The sequence below is a fragment of the Danio rerio genome, chromosome 4 (genome assembly GCF_052040795.2).
Source record: "Danio rerio strain M-AB ecotype USA chromosome 4, GRCz13ab, whole genome shotgun sequence".
Lineage (NCBI taxonomy): Eukaryota > Metazoa > Chordata > Actinopteri > Cypriniformes > Danionidae > Danio > Danio rerio.
The window spans coordinates 32908905-32927544 of NC_141024.2; the positions used below are offsets into that span (position 1 = coordinate 32908905).

At 42.3% G+C, this 18640-nt stretch overlaps 1 protein-coding gene across 2 annotated transcripts in view; it reads left to right on the forward strand.

Annotated features, from left to right (window-relative positions):
- Positions 1-18640, forward strand: part of LOC103910467 (NLR family CARD domain-containing protein 3) — a 55602-nt gene that overhangs the window by 15012 nt on the left and 21950 nt on the right. The window contains exons 1-3 of one of the 2 annotated variants that reach the window (XM_088650016.1): positions 15208-15332; positions 16560-17250; positions 17315-18113. In XM_088650016.1, coding sequence (XP_088506142.1) covers positions 17855-18113 — 259 coding nt within the window. In that variant the 5' untranslated portion in view covers positions 15208-15332; positions 16560-17250; positions 17315-17854. Of the gene's footprint in view, positions 1-15207; positions 15333-16559; positions 17251-17314; positions 18114-18640 lie in introns of those variants that run through there. The other variant, XM_088650015.1, reaches the window with a different exon arrangement.

The following is an 18640-nucleotide window of genomic DNA, read 5'->3' on the forward strand; positions in this document are numbered from 1 at the left end:
GTCTAAACAGATGGTAGCCCTTACGTTTGATGACACCGGGGACCAGACGTCCACCGCTGAATCGGAGGGTGGGCTTTCATTGTCCTACGGGAATCCAGGCCCGCTCGCCCCCCTCGGGCAGGTAAGCGCTGTCAAAACGGATCCTGAAACGGACATGTTAGCCATGCTTTCCCGGGCGGGACTGACTAGATGGGTGCTCTATAGAGGACCAGAGGGCTAAGTCTTCGAAGCCTCTCGTCCCCTTCTTCCTGGAGGTGCCCGTGCTGCATGTCCCTCTGTCCTCACCACTCTTGACAGTGGAGCGGCCAGGGGGTATGTGGCGATTCCTCAGGTCTAGCATGTGATTGTGGTCAATCTTTGTCCGTGTGGTGCCTCTTCTTGGCGGGGTCCGCCTTGTCTCCCGTCCAAAGCCTGTAAGTTATCTGCCTCCCTCGGAGCTAGAGCTTACAAGGCTGTGGGCCAGGCTGCTTCCGCCTTGCACGCGATGGCCACCTACCAGCCCTACCAAGCGCTGGCCGAGCTGCACGAGGGTGGTTCCAACCCACGCTTGTGAGCTTCGCACCGCATCTGACTATGCTCTTCGGACCATTAAGTCCGCTGCTTGTGCGTTGGGGAGGACAATGTCCACCTTAGTGGTTCAGGAGCGCCACCTCTGGCTAAACTTGGCTGATATGCGCGAAGTCGACAAAGTCCGCTTTCTTGACTCCCCATATCCCAAGCTGGCCTGTTCGGCGACACCGCCTATGAATTTACCCAGGAATTCAATCTGATTTTATGAATTGAATCGCGTAGCCGAGTATGATTGTGCATATGAGCCACCGCGAAGGGCTGGCTCGTGCTAACCAGGCAGGCAAAACCCCCTGCTAATGGACTCATCGCTACAATCACTGCAAACCAGCAGTGGGGCAGCACGGAGTAGGTGTGCTGATCCAGGGAGCTCGAGGGTCCCGTGGAAGAGCTGGAGGCGGGAGATTCACTTTCACCTCGCACCCAAATTCTGGAGGGGGGCCTCGAGGAATGGGAGAAAGGAAAGCGTACCCCCAGTACCTGTGAGTCACTGGTGAAATGCACGGAACCTGCGAGCTGGAAGGCATAGCGTTCCAGTCTGGCAGAGTTTGGGCTGTCACATCTAGGGAAGTAGAAAAGGTGCTCTTTCTGAGGAGCCCGGCCCCCACCGGGGAGAGGGCAAGTTCCCTCTTCTCCAGATGGCCTGCCTCAGGAGCGCTTTGTGGTCGATTTTACTGGACTTAGCGGCGCCCTGGGGTGGGGAGCACTAGTTGTCTGCGAGGTGCTTGATGCTGCCATTTGGCAAGAGGCACAGGCGGGGCAGGTCTCGTAGGCTAGTTCTCATGGCGACAAACAGTGCATGTGAATGGTTCGGCGGGGATGTAAAACCACTTTCCCCCGCCGAACCATAGATAAAAAACTCCCATCGTATCCGACTGCACCGCCGTGAATTCCTGGGTGAATCTACTGACAGTGTCACCGAACAAGCCAGCCTGGGATATGGGGGAGTCAAGAAAGTGAACTTTGTTGATTCCACGCATATCATCCCTTTCATTTTCCAGTACTTCCCTTTTGTTTAATCTTTCTCTGAAAAGTAAAAGTAGCTACCATCAACAAAGCCGATCTCAAATGTGATAGAACTGCAAGAGCTGTTCAAGAGAACTGTGCTTTTGCTTTATTTTGGATTGAAAACACGTTAAAATGAATTAAAAACCTCTGCGTTTACTTACTTTCCATTACAGCTGTGCGTCGATTGTCACAATTTCTGAATCAGTGTAGCCTGCATGATGACTGACAGACGCCATCTGTATAATAAACTTAGCCAGATCAGCTTCTGATTTTGGGGGTAGGTTTAGGAGAGTATAAAGAGTGTGTAAAATTACAGGAATTAAATGATGAAATAGCAAAAATGTAATAATGTTGCTAGGAGTTGCATATTATATTAAGTCAATATAAGCACAAATGGTTTTAATGTAGAGTTATATTTAATAATCAACATTCAGAATGGATGATCACTGGACTAAGTCTACTAATTCAAGCAATAATATAATCTTTTTAAGGATAGAATGAGGTTTGTGAAAAAATTAATATTCAGGTAATATTTTGATGAGAAACATCGGAGAGATTGAGTGTGCCTGTGTCCACAATGCAAGTCTTTTGTGTGAGAATAAACAATACTAATTGTAATTGGCAGTATATATCTGCCCTACATGTTGTCTATTGAGGAGAGAATCTGATAATGACAAATTTCTGATTTGAAAATAGTCTATTTATATGTAGTCAATGAGTGCAAGAATATGTGTATAGCATAATTAATCATCTCATAGTTTCATTTTGAAATTATTCAGAATTATGCATTGTTGTATTCTGATGTCATTACTGTTTTTTAAACTGAGGACCAGGACCATGACCTATCCTCAAAAGCCCCCCACCCTCCATTTATTTGTAATATTTTTATAAATATAAATTAAAATAGTTAGATTTATTTTAAATAAAGTATTGTTATCATTATTATTATTAAACAATTAATATTCTAAATAAATAACAGAATTTTGTCCTAATTGTAACTGGAACACAACGACACAACTGGAGTGAAATAAGATAATTTAAGAAGTCTTTTGCAAGAATATTAATTTTATTTATTTGACAATTCCATAAGATACAAAAAAAATGTTTTGGGCTGCACAGTAGCGTAATAAGTAGCGATGTTGCCTCACAGCAAGAAGGTCGCTGGTTCAGGCAACAGCTGGGTCAGTTGGTGTTTCTGTGTGGAGTTTGTATGTTCTCCCTATGTTGGCGTGGGTCTCCTCTGGGAGCTTCGGTTTCCTCCACAGTCCAAGCACATGTGCTATAGGTAGGCTTGGGTGGTATCCAAATTTTTATACCCTCAAACCTCTTGGCTATTTTACCCCGGTATCCGGTATTACCAAGCATAATTAAAAAAAAATGATGTAAGGCTCAGACAGCGTCACCAAGCTTTTGGCTTGTGCCTAAACCATTCAGAATCTGAATACCGTATATGCGACCTTATTCGCGGTCACCTGTTTGTCTTGTTTGTATTCTTCTGCACGGGACACTCCTCTCATTCGCACACACACAAACACATGTACATACACAGAAAGAGAGAGAAAGAGAGCCTAAGCGACGCACATCACCGCAATTTATTCAGAAATTTACTCCTGCACCACAAGAAATCTGCTCAGCTCCCGTGGTACAGCAGCATGAATGCAGACTAGAGCTGTAATCGAGCCATAAAGATTAGGCCTGATGGGGCCCGAGCCCGACAGGTACATTTTGACTGACAGCTTTTTAAAAGCCCAAACTCATTTATAGTCAGACATTATTCAAATGTGCACAGGCAAACAGCTCTTTTGCCTTTTTTCAAGAATGAGTCATTTATATGTTTTAACATAATTTATTCGTAACAAACGTAGACTATATGCCACTTGGAAGCTGGAACAAAGAAATAAAATAAGTCCTCTTTAACATCGTAACATTTCAGCACTCTAAGGGCCTACTCACACTATGCTATCCATACCGTGCCCAGGCCGTACCGTGAGTGCGCTGAATCGAGCTCAGGCACGGTTCACTTGGCCTGCCCTGGCCCAGTTGGAAGAGGTTGGTCTGAGCGCGGTTAACTTGGTCTTTGGCGTGGTACGCTTGTAGTGTGAGTGCAAAACGCACCAAAGCCCAAAACTGAAAGAGAGACGTGATTTTTAAGGGACTTTTTCATATGGATTAATTAATCATTCTTACTGTTCAATGAACGCAAACTGCCGTAGTTTATTAAATACGCAAACCCCTCACTGCACCACAGCTGCGCACCTTCAGCAGACTTCCTCATTCCTGCAGCACGAGGGCTTTATGATTGTTTATGAGCGCCAAAAGTGGCGGATCTGGTCGGCGAAATATCTGACTGGGTGTCACCGCAACCCTAAGGGCTGTTTGGTGAAATATTTGACTGCATGTCACTGCATATCAAACGACTGAAACGATATAACTAGAGAAATCTCCACTGTGGTGAGTGCTCTCGCTCACTGAACAGCGCAGCATCGATGATGTAAGTGCGCCCAGGCCTGAATGTAATGTGAGTGCGGGCCGTCGGGGGAGACGGGAGTGGGGACAAGCGTGCTTTGGCCCGGTTCGAGGCAACTGTACATAGTGTGAGTACAGCCTCAATAGGCTTAGGTACATTAGTCTTTAAATTGACTGACACACCAATGAAAAGAAGTCTTTCTTAACAAATTAAATTAAAATAAATTATGACGGGTATTTTGGCAATAACGAAATTAACATAAATGCTGTGCAAGATTTGTTTCGCCCCTTCTCTTCACAATCTGGCCTTAAGGCAACGGTGAAGCTGAATATTTAAAGAATAATGCCAACATTATCCTGTATACTCTGTCTACAATATAATTATATAGTTTAATTAATATTCATTTATATTTTTAAAACCCTCTACTCACCAAGATTAGGCTACATGTTTTTGTGGAGGAACATTATTGAATCCACTGGCTTTAGTGCAGTCCTGTGCTCAGGATGATGCGTCCAACAGCACTGAACACACTTTCACTGCTGCTCCTATACAGGCCGAGATGCAGAGTTCTGATCTGGCTAATTTTGCCAGTTTTGGGTAGGATTGTTTGTTCATTTTCTATCAGCCAGAAACATCCATTTAATTTTCCATGACAGCAGTTTCAATGTAGTAAGTGACCTCGTCTTTTTACCTGTCAGCTTGCGGTTTTGTGCTCTACTGTAATACGCAGTGTATGAGCGACAGCCGAAATACCTTGGCGGCTAGAATGACCGCTCTGAACTGGTGACTGGCTTGACCACCGTCAAAATTCGCTCTTTTTAACTTCTCCGTCATCATATGTTTTATTTGGACATGCTGTCCCGGGAGAGAACCCTGAGTGCAGAGATAGTTCAGCCCAGGGCTCCCACCTGGTCCATAGAACATCCGGACTCCTGCGGGAGTCGAAGCTCGTGGGCACTCCTGCGGGCTGTAAGTGCCATCTCCAACTGGAGTCGGGAAAGAGGGAGGGCAGGTGAAGGCCCCAGCTGAGAGGTGAGTGGCAGTTGGGCGATGACTTAGTCGAGTGCTCGGGACCAACTCCTGCTAGAGTTAGAGCTTGAGGGTGACGGCACTATATATAAATATTTATTTATATGAGTGGGTGCATTTAGATGTATATATGTATATTATATATATATATATATATATATATATATATATATATATATATATATATATGTGAATTAAGATATATAAAATATAGATGTAAAAAAAATGTAAAAGAAAATAAATGTAAGCTTGGCAGCTCCGGTGGAAGTCGGGAGAGAAGAGGGGGAGGTAAGGATTCCTGCTGGATGGTGACGGGCAAAATTGGTGCTCTGGGGGTGTTCCTGTGGGAACAGTGCGTGAGGGTGGCAGCACTATATATAAATTAGTATTTATATGCGTGGTTGCATATAGATATGAATTTATATAAATAAAATCAAACAGAGAAAAATAAATAATGCTAAATTGTATATCATTATTAGAAATTGATGGGGGGGGGGGGGGGGGGGGGGGGGGGGGGGTTGGTTGACTGGGGTGCCTGGGCGGGAGGAACTCCTGCTGGAGTTAAGTGAGTGGCTAGGGAGAGAAAGCTAAGTGCAGCTCAGAGCTAGAAGGAAGAAAGAAGGGTTAGGTGGCTGGGTTGTGCCCGCGCCGTTGCGTGGTTGGGTAGCTGTTCCGCCCTTGGGGAGCTGGGATAGCTGGGTCTTTTCTTCTCCCGGGATTAGGCCCGTGCCCTTGGCTGCTGGGATTAGTCTGTCTGCTGGTGAGAGTCCTCTGGGCTTCCTTGAGATGGCTGTGGCTCGGTCGAATGTAAAATTTAAAGGTGTCAGAAGACCACCTTCCAACTTTTTGTATGTGTTGTTGAGATAGCCCTTTGTGTGCAGCTGTGGTGGCGGCTCCGATTCTGAATGAGTGACTGGAATATGATTCTGGTGGGAAGCCTGAATTGCATCAGCGTAGTTGGTGGAGACATGGATTTGTAAGGTCTTTCGGGTTTAATGCAGCGGCTTGGAATTATGGTTGCGGCGTCTTGGCATTTGAAGGAGTTCAATGGCAATCGTTTGTTGAATATGAGAGACGCATGATGATGCTGGAGAAGGTATGTGGCAGAGATGGGGATTGCATTGTGTTCTGGCTGGAGTGGATAGGCCTTAGGCCTCTTGCTGGAGCCTCGGTCTCGAGCCAACTTCACGGCGTCACTGTTGTTGTTTTCGTGGATGCTGACGTTGATGGTAATGGTGGTCTGGTATTGTAGTTGAATAATAGTAGGAGGTTGGTTTGTCCGTGAGTAGCTTTCGAAGGGGCTAGAACTGACCTGTCGACCGCATCTTCGGAAAAACGAAGAAAAGGGAGTAGTTCTAACTAGGCTACTTATAGTGAGTTTGGATCAATCTGATTGGCTAGCTAATGAGTGTGGATAAGTGGCCAGCTGCAGTCAATCATATCACGTGCTTCTCTCTAAATAAGTTTGTGAATGTTCACCTAATCAAAATACATCACACGATTATTCATTTACCTACTGCTCAAGCAAAGCCAAGCCCGGCCCGACCCTGTCTAATCATCATCGGCTTCTGGTTCAGGTGCATGCTGGCACTGTTAGCTGCCGCTACCCACGGAGAATATTTTTAAATAACTTTTTAAATAATTTCTGTTTGGACTACACAGTTGACAGTACATATACTGTTTAACGCCTAGCACTATATGCTAAACATCTGCACTTTCCACTGCATCGGTCTTCTTTAAGGTGCTAATCGTGACTTTCTTGTCACAGCCACTGTCACTCAACTCAAACTCATCACACGTAGGACTAGAGACAAAATGACAATGAAAGCTCCTGACCTTCTTGTTCGTGTCATAACACTCTGCATCCTCCTCGCTGCTGTGTATTGCCCTGCGGAGCTACTACAGTATTCGGCAGAGGAACTTCTTCAACTCTGCTCCCGATTCTCTGAGACTCCGTCAACGCTGCACATTCATCCTGACATCGCGGTCCAGCTGCGTCGGAGATATATATTTACCGTGGTTCACGACAGTCCTACAACATTGATGACTCATCCCAAATACAGTCTTTCTGGTTGTCCAACCCTCGATAAGCATCAAGTTCAGTACGATCCATAGACCGTAGTGTACTCACATAACCAGCATAACCGCTTCCAACGAAGCATGCAAAAACAATCTATCTTTTGGACTACTTAAAATTTGCTTGTTATCTAATAAAAGTCATCTGCTGCAAGATGTACTGTCTGACCATAAGTTTGATTTTCTCTGTCTTACTGAAACTTGGCAAAGACATGACGATTTCTATTATTTTAACCAAGCTGTTTTACCAGGATATAAATACATTTGTAAACCCCGCACTACTGGACCGGGAGGGGGCATGGCGTTACTCTATAAGGAGAAATGGAAGGTATCTCAAGTAACTGTTTCTGAATACCCCTCTTTTGAGTCAGTCATCATAAAAATTAATGGGGCGGTTCTGAATATTCTTGCTACTATATACGTTCTCCTAAAAGCAATTTAAGCTTTTTAATTGAACTTTCAAAATTTTTAACTGAGCTGTGCTCCTTGTCTTCAAATGTTATTATACTGGGTGATTTTAATATTTATATTGATGCAACCGACAAAGCCTGGAGGTCACCAACCCTTTTTTAAGGAAGAAATAGCTAATAAAAAAGCTGTTTTTAGTGTCAGAAACTTATCTGACGCCTCCTGCAGTGGCTCAAATGGGGGAAGAGAGATGCCCTCGAGCACCAATGTTAAATCCCATGTCGGTACCCTGTGTGTGCTGACAGGCCTTAGCCTTATGGCTCCACAAAGGAAGCGACAAAATAGCGGATCATGTCCTAGTGACTCATCATCTAGGGGGGAATGGTAAGCTGATATAGCTGACACGTACACTCTCAGAGTAGATGCAGCTAACCCAGCAGACAAGCGATCTTGGAGAAATTCCAGCACTGAGGCTACCTGACAGCTGACTGGGTTCAGCTGGTGTTCTTTGCACCAAGCTGAAAAGAGAGCCCATTTTAGGGCATAAAGCTTCCTTGTGGAGGGAGCCCTGGAGCTTAGAATGGTCTGAGCAACCTCGGTTGACAGTCCATACTCTATGAGGTGGGCCCCCTCAGAAGCCACACCCACAGTTGAAGTATCATTCCTCCCGCCTGGGACAGAAGGTCCCTCCTGATGGGGATCTCCCACTGAGACCTGCCAGCAGGGCTATCAGGTCTGAAAACCAAATTCTGGTAGGCCAAAACGGGGCTACCAGCAGTAACTGGACTCCGTTTTGACGGACCCTCTCCAGGACTCCTGGCATCCAGTCCCAGAGGGACTTGCGAAAGAGAAAACCACAGTATGCAATGCATGGTCTCTTGGGAAGCAAACAGGTCTACCTGCGCTTTCCCGAATCGTTCCCAAATGGTCTCCACCACCTCGGGTTAAAGTTTCCATTCCCCGGATCTCACCCCCTGCCTCGAGAAGAGATCTGCTCCTATGTTCGGATGGCCCGGGACATACATTGCCCTAATGGACAAAATTTTGTTCTGGGCCCACAGGAGGATCCGATGTGCTAGTTTGCATAGCATCCAAGACCTCAGACCCCCCTGATGGTTGATGTAAGCGACCACCGATGTATTGTCCGTGCGGACTAGAATATGATGACCCCTTAGATCTGGGAGAAAGTGTTTTAAGGCCAGACACACGGCCATCATCTCCAGGCAGTTTATGTGCCAGTAACGATGATGTTTTCCCCATCGTCCCACTGCGGGAAGCCCCCTCAGGGTTGCTCCCCTGCCCGTAAGAGAAGCATCTGTTATAAGCATGACGCGATGACAGACAGTTCCCAACACTGGGCCCTGGGACAGCAACCAGGGCATTTTTCAAATACTTGAGGCTCGAAGGCAGCGCCATGACACCTTGATCATGCGGAAAGGATTCCCCTTGAGGGAAAACCCCCTGGATTTGAGCCCCCACTGCAGGGGTCTCATGTACAGCAGACCAAACAGAATCACGTTGGCTGCTGCTGCCATGAGACCCAACAACCTCTGAAAGGGTTTCACAGTGATGAACTAGCCTAGTTTGGCCTAGTGTACGGCTGACTGAATCGAAACGATTCGTGGCGGGGACAGACGTGCTTGCATCGTCATGGAGTCCCATAGCACACCTAAAAAAATGGTCGTCCTGGCTGGAACAAGCACACTTTTTGTGGTGTTCAACCGAAACCCCAACCTTCTGATATGGGTGAGAACGACATCTCGATGTCGAACTGCCATATCGTGAGTCTGAGCTAGAATTAGCCAATCGTCTATGCAGTTTAGGATACATATACCCTGCATATGAAGTGGAGCTAGTGCCGCTTTGACTATTTTGGAGAAGGTTCGAGGTGACAAAGCTAGGCCAAATGGAAGAACCCGATACTGGAACGATTCGCCCCCGAAAGCGAACCTCAGGTACTTCCTGTGTTGGGGAAGGATGGATATATGGAAGTATGCGTCTTTCAGGTCTATCGTCGCAAACCAGTCCTCGGACTGAATTTAGACACCACATTTTTGATGGTTAACATCCTGAACCTGAAGGCCCAGACAGACCGATTGATATTTCTCAGATCTATTATGGGACGCAGTCCCCCATCCTTTTTGGGACCTATAAAATACCGGCAGTAAAACCCTGACTCTCTGTCGAGTGGGAGAACACGCTCTATTGCGCCTTTTATAGAGCCAGTTCTTCCTGTTCCATAACCAGCGCCTGTTCTTGCTTCACTACGGTAAGTGTAATACCGTTGAAGTGAGGTGGGCGTGCACAAAACTGTATTTTGTAGCCGTGTTCCACCGGGAACAGGACCCACTGGGACACCATCGGCAGGTGTTTCCACGCTGCCAAAACATGTGCTAGCGGTACCAGCCTCTCGAGACTGGCCTCTGGTTGCTCTTGGACCCCCCGAAGAGGGGATGGGGCCCCCAATGCCCTCAGACACTGAGGAATGCCCACCCCGGGAGACAGAGCCCCCCACCAGCATAAGTGGTGAGGTGGTCTCTCCCTTTCTCAACGGACCCTGGTTCAGTGATGGTGGCGAATGGTCCTCTCAATGTCCAAGGGGGGGCATGGGGGGGGGGGGGGGTTCCTGGGAAGCCTGACTCCCAACACGTCAGGACTTCCTTTTATTCTTCGCCTTCCTCGAAACTACTATTGTCCTCGTGGTAATTTTTGAGGAAGGCTCAGGCTGAGAGTGTGCTCTCCAGGCCCTCTTTTTCTGAGGGGGAGCCCGAGAAGCCACGCTCTCCTTTTGTACCGCACGGTATGAGGAGCTGGTTGACGGCTGGGGTTGTCTTTTAACAGCCCCTTGACTTTTTGGTCTTGGGGGAGAAAGTCCCAGAGGGAGCTAGAGCGTTTTTTAATTAGGTCAAAGGATTCGGGGACCCCATCAATAGCTCAGAGCCCTGAGCTCGATATTGGAGTGTCCAAAAAAATTGCTCTGTCGGTTTCTGACACCTCTGCTTGCGTCAGCCAGAGGTGCCGCTCAGTAGCCACCAGGGTAGCCATAGATTGCCTCAAACTAGAGGCCGCCTCTTGAGTAGCTTTTAAGGCTAAATCCGAGGCTCGAAGAGCTTCTCGAAGCTGTTCGGGTGCCGCTCCCCTGCCATCTAGGCACTCTTTAATTAGGTCAGCCTGATATGCTGACATAGTGTGCAGGCATCCGACAGACAGACCAGCCATCATAAATGCTTTGCTGAGTAGACCCTATGTTAATCTTAATGGTCTAGAGGACAAAGGAGGGACCCTTGCAGATTTTAAATCTGGATGCAAATGACGCGCTAAATCCTCTTCTATTAAAGGCATTTCTGTACATGCTTTTTCCCCCAGCCCACGAACTGCTGAATAAATAACCATTTTAAGTGTCTTTAAAGGTGCTGAATACAGATTTTTCCATGATTTAGAAACAGCCTCATGTTGCTTGGGACAAAAGGGGAGGTCCCTCAGTGGAGGATCTACTCTGCTGGGTAATTCCCTTTCATCCAGCATTCCTGTCAGACACAGCAGCTGCAGCTGCTGCTCACTTGCTGGCTGCCAGTCTATTACATCAAACCTGTCAGCAGCACGTGAAATCACCTCCACTAACTCCTCATATTCCACTGACTGGGGCGGCAGATTCCCCGACCCTCTTAGCATTTGCTGCTGCAACGCCTCTGTTTCCTGATGCTCCCGAAGGAGGATTAGATCTCGCGGATCCAGAAAGAGAAAGGACAGAGTCCGTCTCCATCTCATCCGCCAGATCTAGCTGCGAACCCCACGACCGAAGTCGACGCTCAGCCTCAGCACGAGCGGGACCCGAACCGCGAGGAGCGCGCGACACGGGAGCTTTATTAAAGAACTCCCTCCGACTAAGCAGCTCTTTGCGGGAGAGAGCGTCACAGTGTCCACAGTCAGCATTCTCAAATGCTGCCAGGGCATGCTCCTCTCCCAAACACTCTAAACAAAAATCATGCGAGTCACCAGCCGTGATAAAGCGAGGACATGGAGGCACACAACGTTTAAAGTTTTTCTCTGCCAAAGTTCACAGAAAGAGGGTGTATTTTCACGTGCGTGCTTCTTGAAAGCAAATAAGTTAACACTAAATGCTTAGTGCAGGCTTTTATATGCTCTGGTCTGACGACACCTGCTTAATTACATTAGATTGATTTCACATGTGCTTCAAGACGTGTATAAAAGAGGTGATCCCATAGCATTCTGGTTAGATGCAGTGTTGAAGTTCCCTAGTTGGGGAATGTCAGTTTAATAGTGCTAATGTTATTTTTGAGTCATATTTACGTGTGATTTCAGTCATTATATTCAAAGTTCTATGGTAAACAATACAGAGAGTGTCACACAAGCTGTCACTAAACGAATGTGCGAATATAAAATCCACTTTACCTTAGTTGAGGTTACTCTGTGAGCCAAAATGAAGCACAGTTGAGCGAGAGGCCCGTGAAGAGAAAGCCTTCAGCTCCGGGCCAGCGTCACGGTCTCCCAAAGCCTAACACACCACAAAGCAAACAAAGTCTCAACGCTGTAACTACACAAGACATTTATTATTTTAGCAAACTGATGCTACCAGCCATCTTATCATATGTTTACATTTTTACATGCTTTAAAAAAGTATATTAAATATGCTTAACAGTACAAGCTAGCAGCAGTGCTATAGGCTACTCCATAGTAAACACATCGCATTGCTTCAAATTACTCAAATAATCATGCATACGGACTTGAAAGTTGACAAACATAAATGAACAATGAGTCGTCTTACCGTGTACAGCTCTCGTTTTCATTGAGCTGCATCTCCGACTGATCCAGGAGTGTTTCTCGCAGTTCGCATCAGCTATCAGTCTTATCGGATTCATTCCATTTCACGAACCAAAATAGCAAGAGGAAACTTGTGGACTTGATCTGTTGACAGGCTGAAGTTTGTGCAGTTCCCATAAACGCAATAATATAGCACGATGATGATAAATTACGCCAAAACTAACAATCATTTCTGCTATTAGCTCCTCTCCTCACTGACTGAACACAGCGCGCGCCTATGTCCCGGAAGTAGAAAAACAGACACATTTTCTTTAACATTTGTGCAGTTGCACTTCGTAAAACATTTTAATATGGTATTTTATGGTATTATAGAGTATTTTCACAAACGATTCTATCTTATATTGAAACAGTTTTTTAACCTAAAATTCGCTCTTTAATGACCACAGGCTGTTGCTTTTGCTCTGAGAATGTCTGCAACATATGCAAAGGTTGACATCAAAGTTTTCACTTCAGGTAAATTTTAAGTAGCTTAAATAAAATAAAAAGGCCCACAGGTATGTATGAATAAATGAATAATACAGGTGTGTTGATCATGTCATTGCATCGGTCAGTCCAACTTTTGTACTTCCAATAAAACCAACAATAAACTAAAGTTTATGATACTTTTGGGAAACGCTGGATCATATCTGTCTTGCGAGACTGATTAATTTTCAGTACTTGAATGGATTGTACAAGTTCATTACAGTTGCTATAGCTATGACAGTTTTTTTCAATACATTTAACAAGTTTGCTAAACACTCAACGCACCAAAACACCTAAAACACACAATTGGCAAAACAGTTAATGTCATGCTCAAAATCACATATTGTAAACTAAACCTCTAAACTACTTTTCAAAATACAATAATAAACGAACACACTACACCATGTCTAACAAAACACTACAAACATGATGGTTGTTCATTTGTTGTATTGAATTTCTTCAGCAAAAGAAACAAAATTCATGCATTTACTAAACCCAACAAAACTAACATCTAAAGAGTCTTCAAATATAAGGGCAGAGCTGACAAATCAAATAATGCATTTATGCAGAAAATAATGTTTCTGTAATGTCAGCTGATGGTAGTGTTTTTATTGTCAGCGTGTTCTGATTGACTGAATGTTTCTGTTGGAAGAGAACACTTGTTGGTGTTTAGAATAATAATTTCATCTTGAAACATGTTTGTAGTTATTTGTTAGACATGGTGTATTGTGTTCGTTTATTATTGTATTTTGAAAAGTAGTTTAGAGGTTTAGTTTACAATGTGTGATTTTGAGCATAAAACTAAAACATTGAACATAAAACATTAACTGTTTTGCCAATTGTGTGTTTTAGGTATGAAAATAAAAACACTATCATCAGCTAAAATTTTAGAAACTGCATTAGTTTATGTGTTAGCTTTGCCCTTATATTTAAAGTGTCTCTACAGTTTTGTTTTGTTGGGTTTAGTAAGTGCATGCATTTTCTTTCTTTTACTGCAAAAATTCTATACAAAAACGAAGAAAAAATTGCTTTATAAAATTCACAGTTTATGTAAAAAAATAGGGACACAGAATTGTTGCAGTTCACTTTATTTGTCTAAAAAGGACATCACTGCAAACAGAAAAAGCACCACAATTATGATAAAAAAAGTTAATCTTCTATTCTGCCCGGTCTTTTGCGACATGTTTTCATCCACATTAAACTTGATATCTTCTATGGCCCGGCACGGTAACTGTGGCCCTTTGGCCTATTATGTTTCTCCCACGGCGACATCACCAGCCTTGTCAACATAGATAATTTCATACAAGACTTGATTGGCCTCAAACTTCATGACTCTCTAAAAGTAATTAGACTCAGTTAATGCAAATGCTACTGTATGTACTAATGAACTCCAGGTTTAAAGGGTAGTTTACTACAGTAATGACTGTATTGCGTAATCTTACCTGGACGTATTGGTGACAGAGTTCTTTGATGTGCTCACTGTTCCTTTCGAAAACCTTGACTCCTCTATTAGAACATATGATCATGTGATTGGAAAAACCTCAACATATGAGTATATATATATATATATATATATATATATATATATATATATATATATATATATATATATATAACCGCAATAAGCTGTTATTCATTGGCAATTGAATAAAATACAGGGAATATATTTTTGTTTCAATCCACAATTAAAACAGCTGTTCACTTTGACTTTATCCTATATAATTTCTTTTTAGAACATGGTGTTATCTGTAACATACTGTTTTAAAGCATTTGTAAATTTGACTGTAAAATGAAATTGTTTTGCTTTTGGTTGTGCTTGTGTGTGAAAGAAGTTCAAGCATTTTAAATTTGTGTTAACTGGATGCATTTTGTGTCAAGGCAACAAGAAATGTGTTAATAGTATAGCCCACTAAGATGGATGTTGTGCCAACTGTGCTACAGTTTTTTTACAATGCTATGACAGTTTTTTCAATACATTTAACATTCTTAACATTATTATTATTACTATATATATATATATATATATATATATATATATATATATATATTATTATTATTATTATTATTATTATTTACATTTAATATTACATTGTTTTTGGTCGTGGTCGAGCTTGTGTGTAAAAGAAGTTAAAACATTTTAAATTTGTGTTAATGGATGCATTTTGTGTCAAAGTAACAAGAAATGTGTTTATTGTTTAGCCAATATAGACGGATGTTGTGCTAACTGTGTTAAGAGTTTAGGAAACTTGTTAAATGTATTAAAAAAGTGTCATAGCCAAACTGTAATACCCATTAATCATCCACACATGACGTCACTGTAAAGGGTAGGGTTAGGAGTGGTGTTTGCTGTACACATTACAAAGCATGCATGCAGTCTCAGATTTCCTGTGCACCCACCCACTTCAGGAAGCTCAAAAGTATTTTCCAACCAACTGCTCTATTATCAAGGTTTTGAAATGACTGCCTGCACTCGGTGGATGTAGGGTTGTAACAATATACCGGTATGACGGTCTACCACGATTTGAACGTGCACGATTATCATACCATGAACAAATGCATATCAACGGTTTTAACCCTTAAAGACCGAGACAGCCGCCCGCGGCTAAAAATAAGTATTGCTCTTAAATGTTTAATAACTTTTGATCCGCTGATCCGATTCATACAATTCAAAGATTGGCATAAAGAAGAGAATCTCAGCTTTCCAGTGCCGTATCACATAACATTCGCGGAATGAGGCTCAGAGAATCAGAGGCTCCAGAATCAGTGCGGTTACGTCATCAAAATTTGACAACGCTGATTTGACAAAGAAACGCTCGTCACTGTGTCTCCGGACAAACCAGACATAATACATTGATGCATTGTCCCTCCTCCATGCCCAGATTGGTTCAAACTCGCTATATCACAACCAATAAGCATAGGTTTCGCTTTTGTTTGTGGACCAACAATGAGCTTTTTGAACAACACGGAATGAGAGATAGGCATACATTTATGCGCGGCTAAATAAAACGCAAAAAAAAAAAAGTTTTGCATGAAATAATTCTCATACTAAGTACTTTTGCATGCACAGCAGCACAGAAACATGACAAAACAGTGACACAGCAAAGACGAAGTGCTGCTCTTGCTGTTTTCAAAAGACGCAAATGAAGGTGCAGCTGTTTGTCTGCATTGCAGACAACCATATCCAAATCCATATCCACAGACAACCATATCCATGCTGGCACATAAAACCTAAGGATGTTCCACATTGAATCTAGTTTCGTTATGTAACTATTTATAGTATAGTAAATATTTATATCTATTTTTTTTACTGAGGATTTGCACCATGTTTATTTGGACTTTGACACATTATTTATTATTTTCTTATTTTTTATTTGTTCATTGTAAGTGGTGTTGTTTATAGTAACTGAAAATATATTATTTGGAAAAAGTCAAATTTGCTTCACTGTTCTATTATTTTGTAACATTTTTTTCTGTTTAGTTCATTCCCAGACCTTTTGGGCAAATACATTGTCAGTAAATAAATGCATTTTTTTCCCCCCATAGAAAAACCTTTGTTCAGTCAGAAAACGTGTTCTTATTCTTTTCAGGGTCTTTGCTATGAGAATTACTATTTAATACCGTATACCGCGAAACCGTCAAATCGTGGTATTGTTTTAGACGATTATCATACTGTAAAAAATTCATACCGTTACAACCCTAGGTGGATGATATGTACCCACATAGCAACATTTCCCCTGCCCAGCTCTGGCCCACAAAATCAGGTTTTGCTTGGCCCACATGCTGCAGTGAATTACAGTACATAACTGGACCAAGTCTGGCTTCCATATAAGGGCCAAACATGGACCATATCTGGGCCTAGTCTTAGTCAAGTTAATTACCTATAACTTGCCCTAAAATGGCCGCATTGTTTGGCCATTTTTTGGAAGCCAGATTTGGTGTGTCACGACTGCAGTGAAATTAATAAACCCATGAGGCATTGTGCTTTAGGCACATTGATAATAGTAATGGTTGATAATAGTTAATAATAATAAAATATGTTTATTACATGGGCAATGTTTGGTCCACATGCTGTAAGCCAGTGCCGGATGAATGCCTGCTCTACCAGCTTTATAACAAATCTGGGAAAAGAATTCTTTGCTACCTGTATACATTCTCGAGCTGCTGCAATGATCATCCAGTTCTTTTGCCATGTCTGCATTAAACAGCATAAACTGAGGTCTAGGTGGCCATGTGTGTCACAATAAAAACATTTGATTCAGTGGATTCTGAGCATGTACAACTACATCACAAGAGCTTTCATATTATATTAGTAATCAGTTTTTTCAGTGTTTACTTTTTTATAATAATTCTGCAACACCGTCAGATAAATATGTACCAATAAGTTACATTAAGTATAACTTTATAAAGTTTTATGAACTTTATAAAGATAAATATGTACCAATAAGTTACAATAAGTATAACTTTATAAAGTTCCATGATAAGCCTTTATTTTGTACTCTGTATGAATTATCATATTTAAACTAGAGGTACAGAAAGGTCCCTTTCAGGAGACCACCACAATGATGGGTAATTGTACTCATATTATGTAGTATGCCAGGGTCTTTTAACAGTGGAGATATGTGTGTGGTTCACCACCGGTCTCACGTGTCATCTGAAGTCTTTTCTAAAACTGGTTTTATTAGTTTTCTGAAATGGTTGTGTTTAACTAGTTGAACATCTAAATAAACACTCCTCCATGATGATACAGAAAGAAGAGTTACAGAGCTTCTGCTCAAGACACAATTTAAGTAGACGAACAAGAAACATATACATTATTTCTGGTTAGTAAGAGCCACTGAAAATAGTGACAATCAATTTTCAAAATGCAGCTTTTTGAAATGTCAAGGTTAATTTCATTATTCAGATAATAAATAAATGCTTAGGTCCATATTTTAATTGTGAAACTAATGCAGATGTTGTTGCTCTTGTCCTGTAGCTGTGAATGGGTGAAGCACCATGGCGAATGTTAAACAGCTGCTCAAGAACTCACTGGATGAACTGAGAGAAGCTGAACTAAAAGAGTTTCAATGGTGCATAATAAATGACTATAGAGATATTTCAAAAGCTGAAATGGAGAATGCAGACAGGTTGAAGACAGTGGATAAGTTGGCATCATGTTTTGGACCAGAAAGAGCTGTGAAGATCACCGTGGACATCCTGAGGACAATAAAGCAGAATCAATTGGCTGAAGAGCTGGAGAATACACAGAAGCAAGGTATTGTTTAATGTCCTGTCAAAATTTACAAATGTGATCATTTGACTCATGTTTTTATGTTCACATTTTACATGTTAAAACCCTGTCCTAGCAATGGTTTTTGAGTCAGATGTATTGTCATAACATGTTGTAATGGTGGCTCTACATTAAGCCCCAAGTAAAAAACAAAATACACATAAAATATACACAAATTCATGTATTGAAATAATTATATTTTCCATCACTGAAATATCACCACCAACAAATCGCTTACAACCAAAATTGAACATAAAAAGTTTTATGACAATATCATGATCAATTTATACCACACTCAAAGAAAAATGTATCCACTGCAATAATAATAATAATCAGTATCTACTACATAAAAGACATCAGAGAGCATTTCATCAATATACAAAAACAAACCCCAAGAAAGTTACACCCCTCACAATCATTGACTCTCTGGCCATTCAAAGGTAAACAACATGTAAATAATTAATTCATGGAAACAGTTCAGTCGCATCAGAGTTCAGTTATCTCTCAATTAA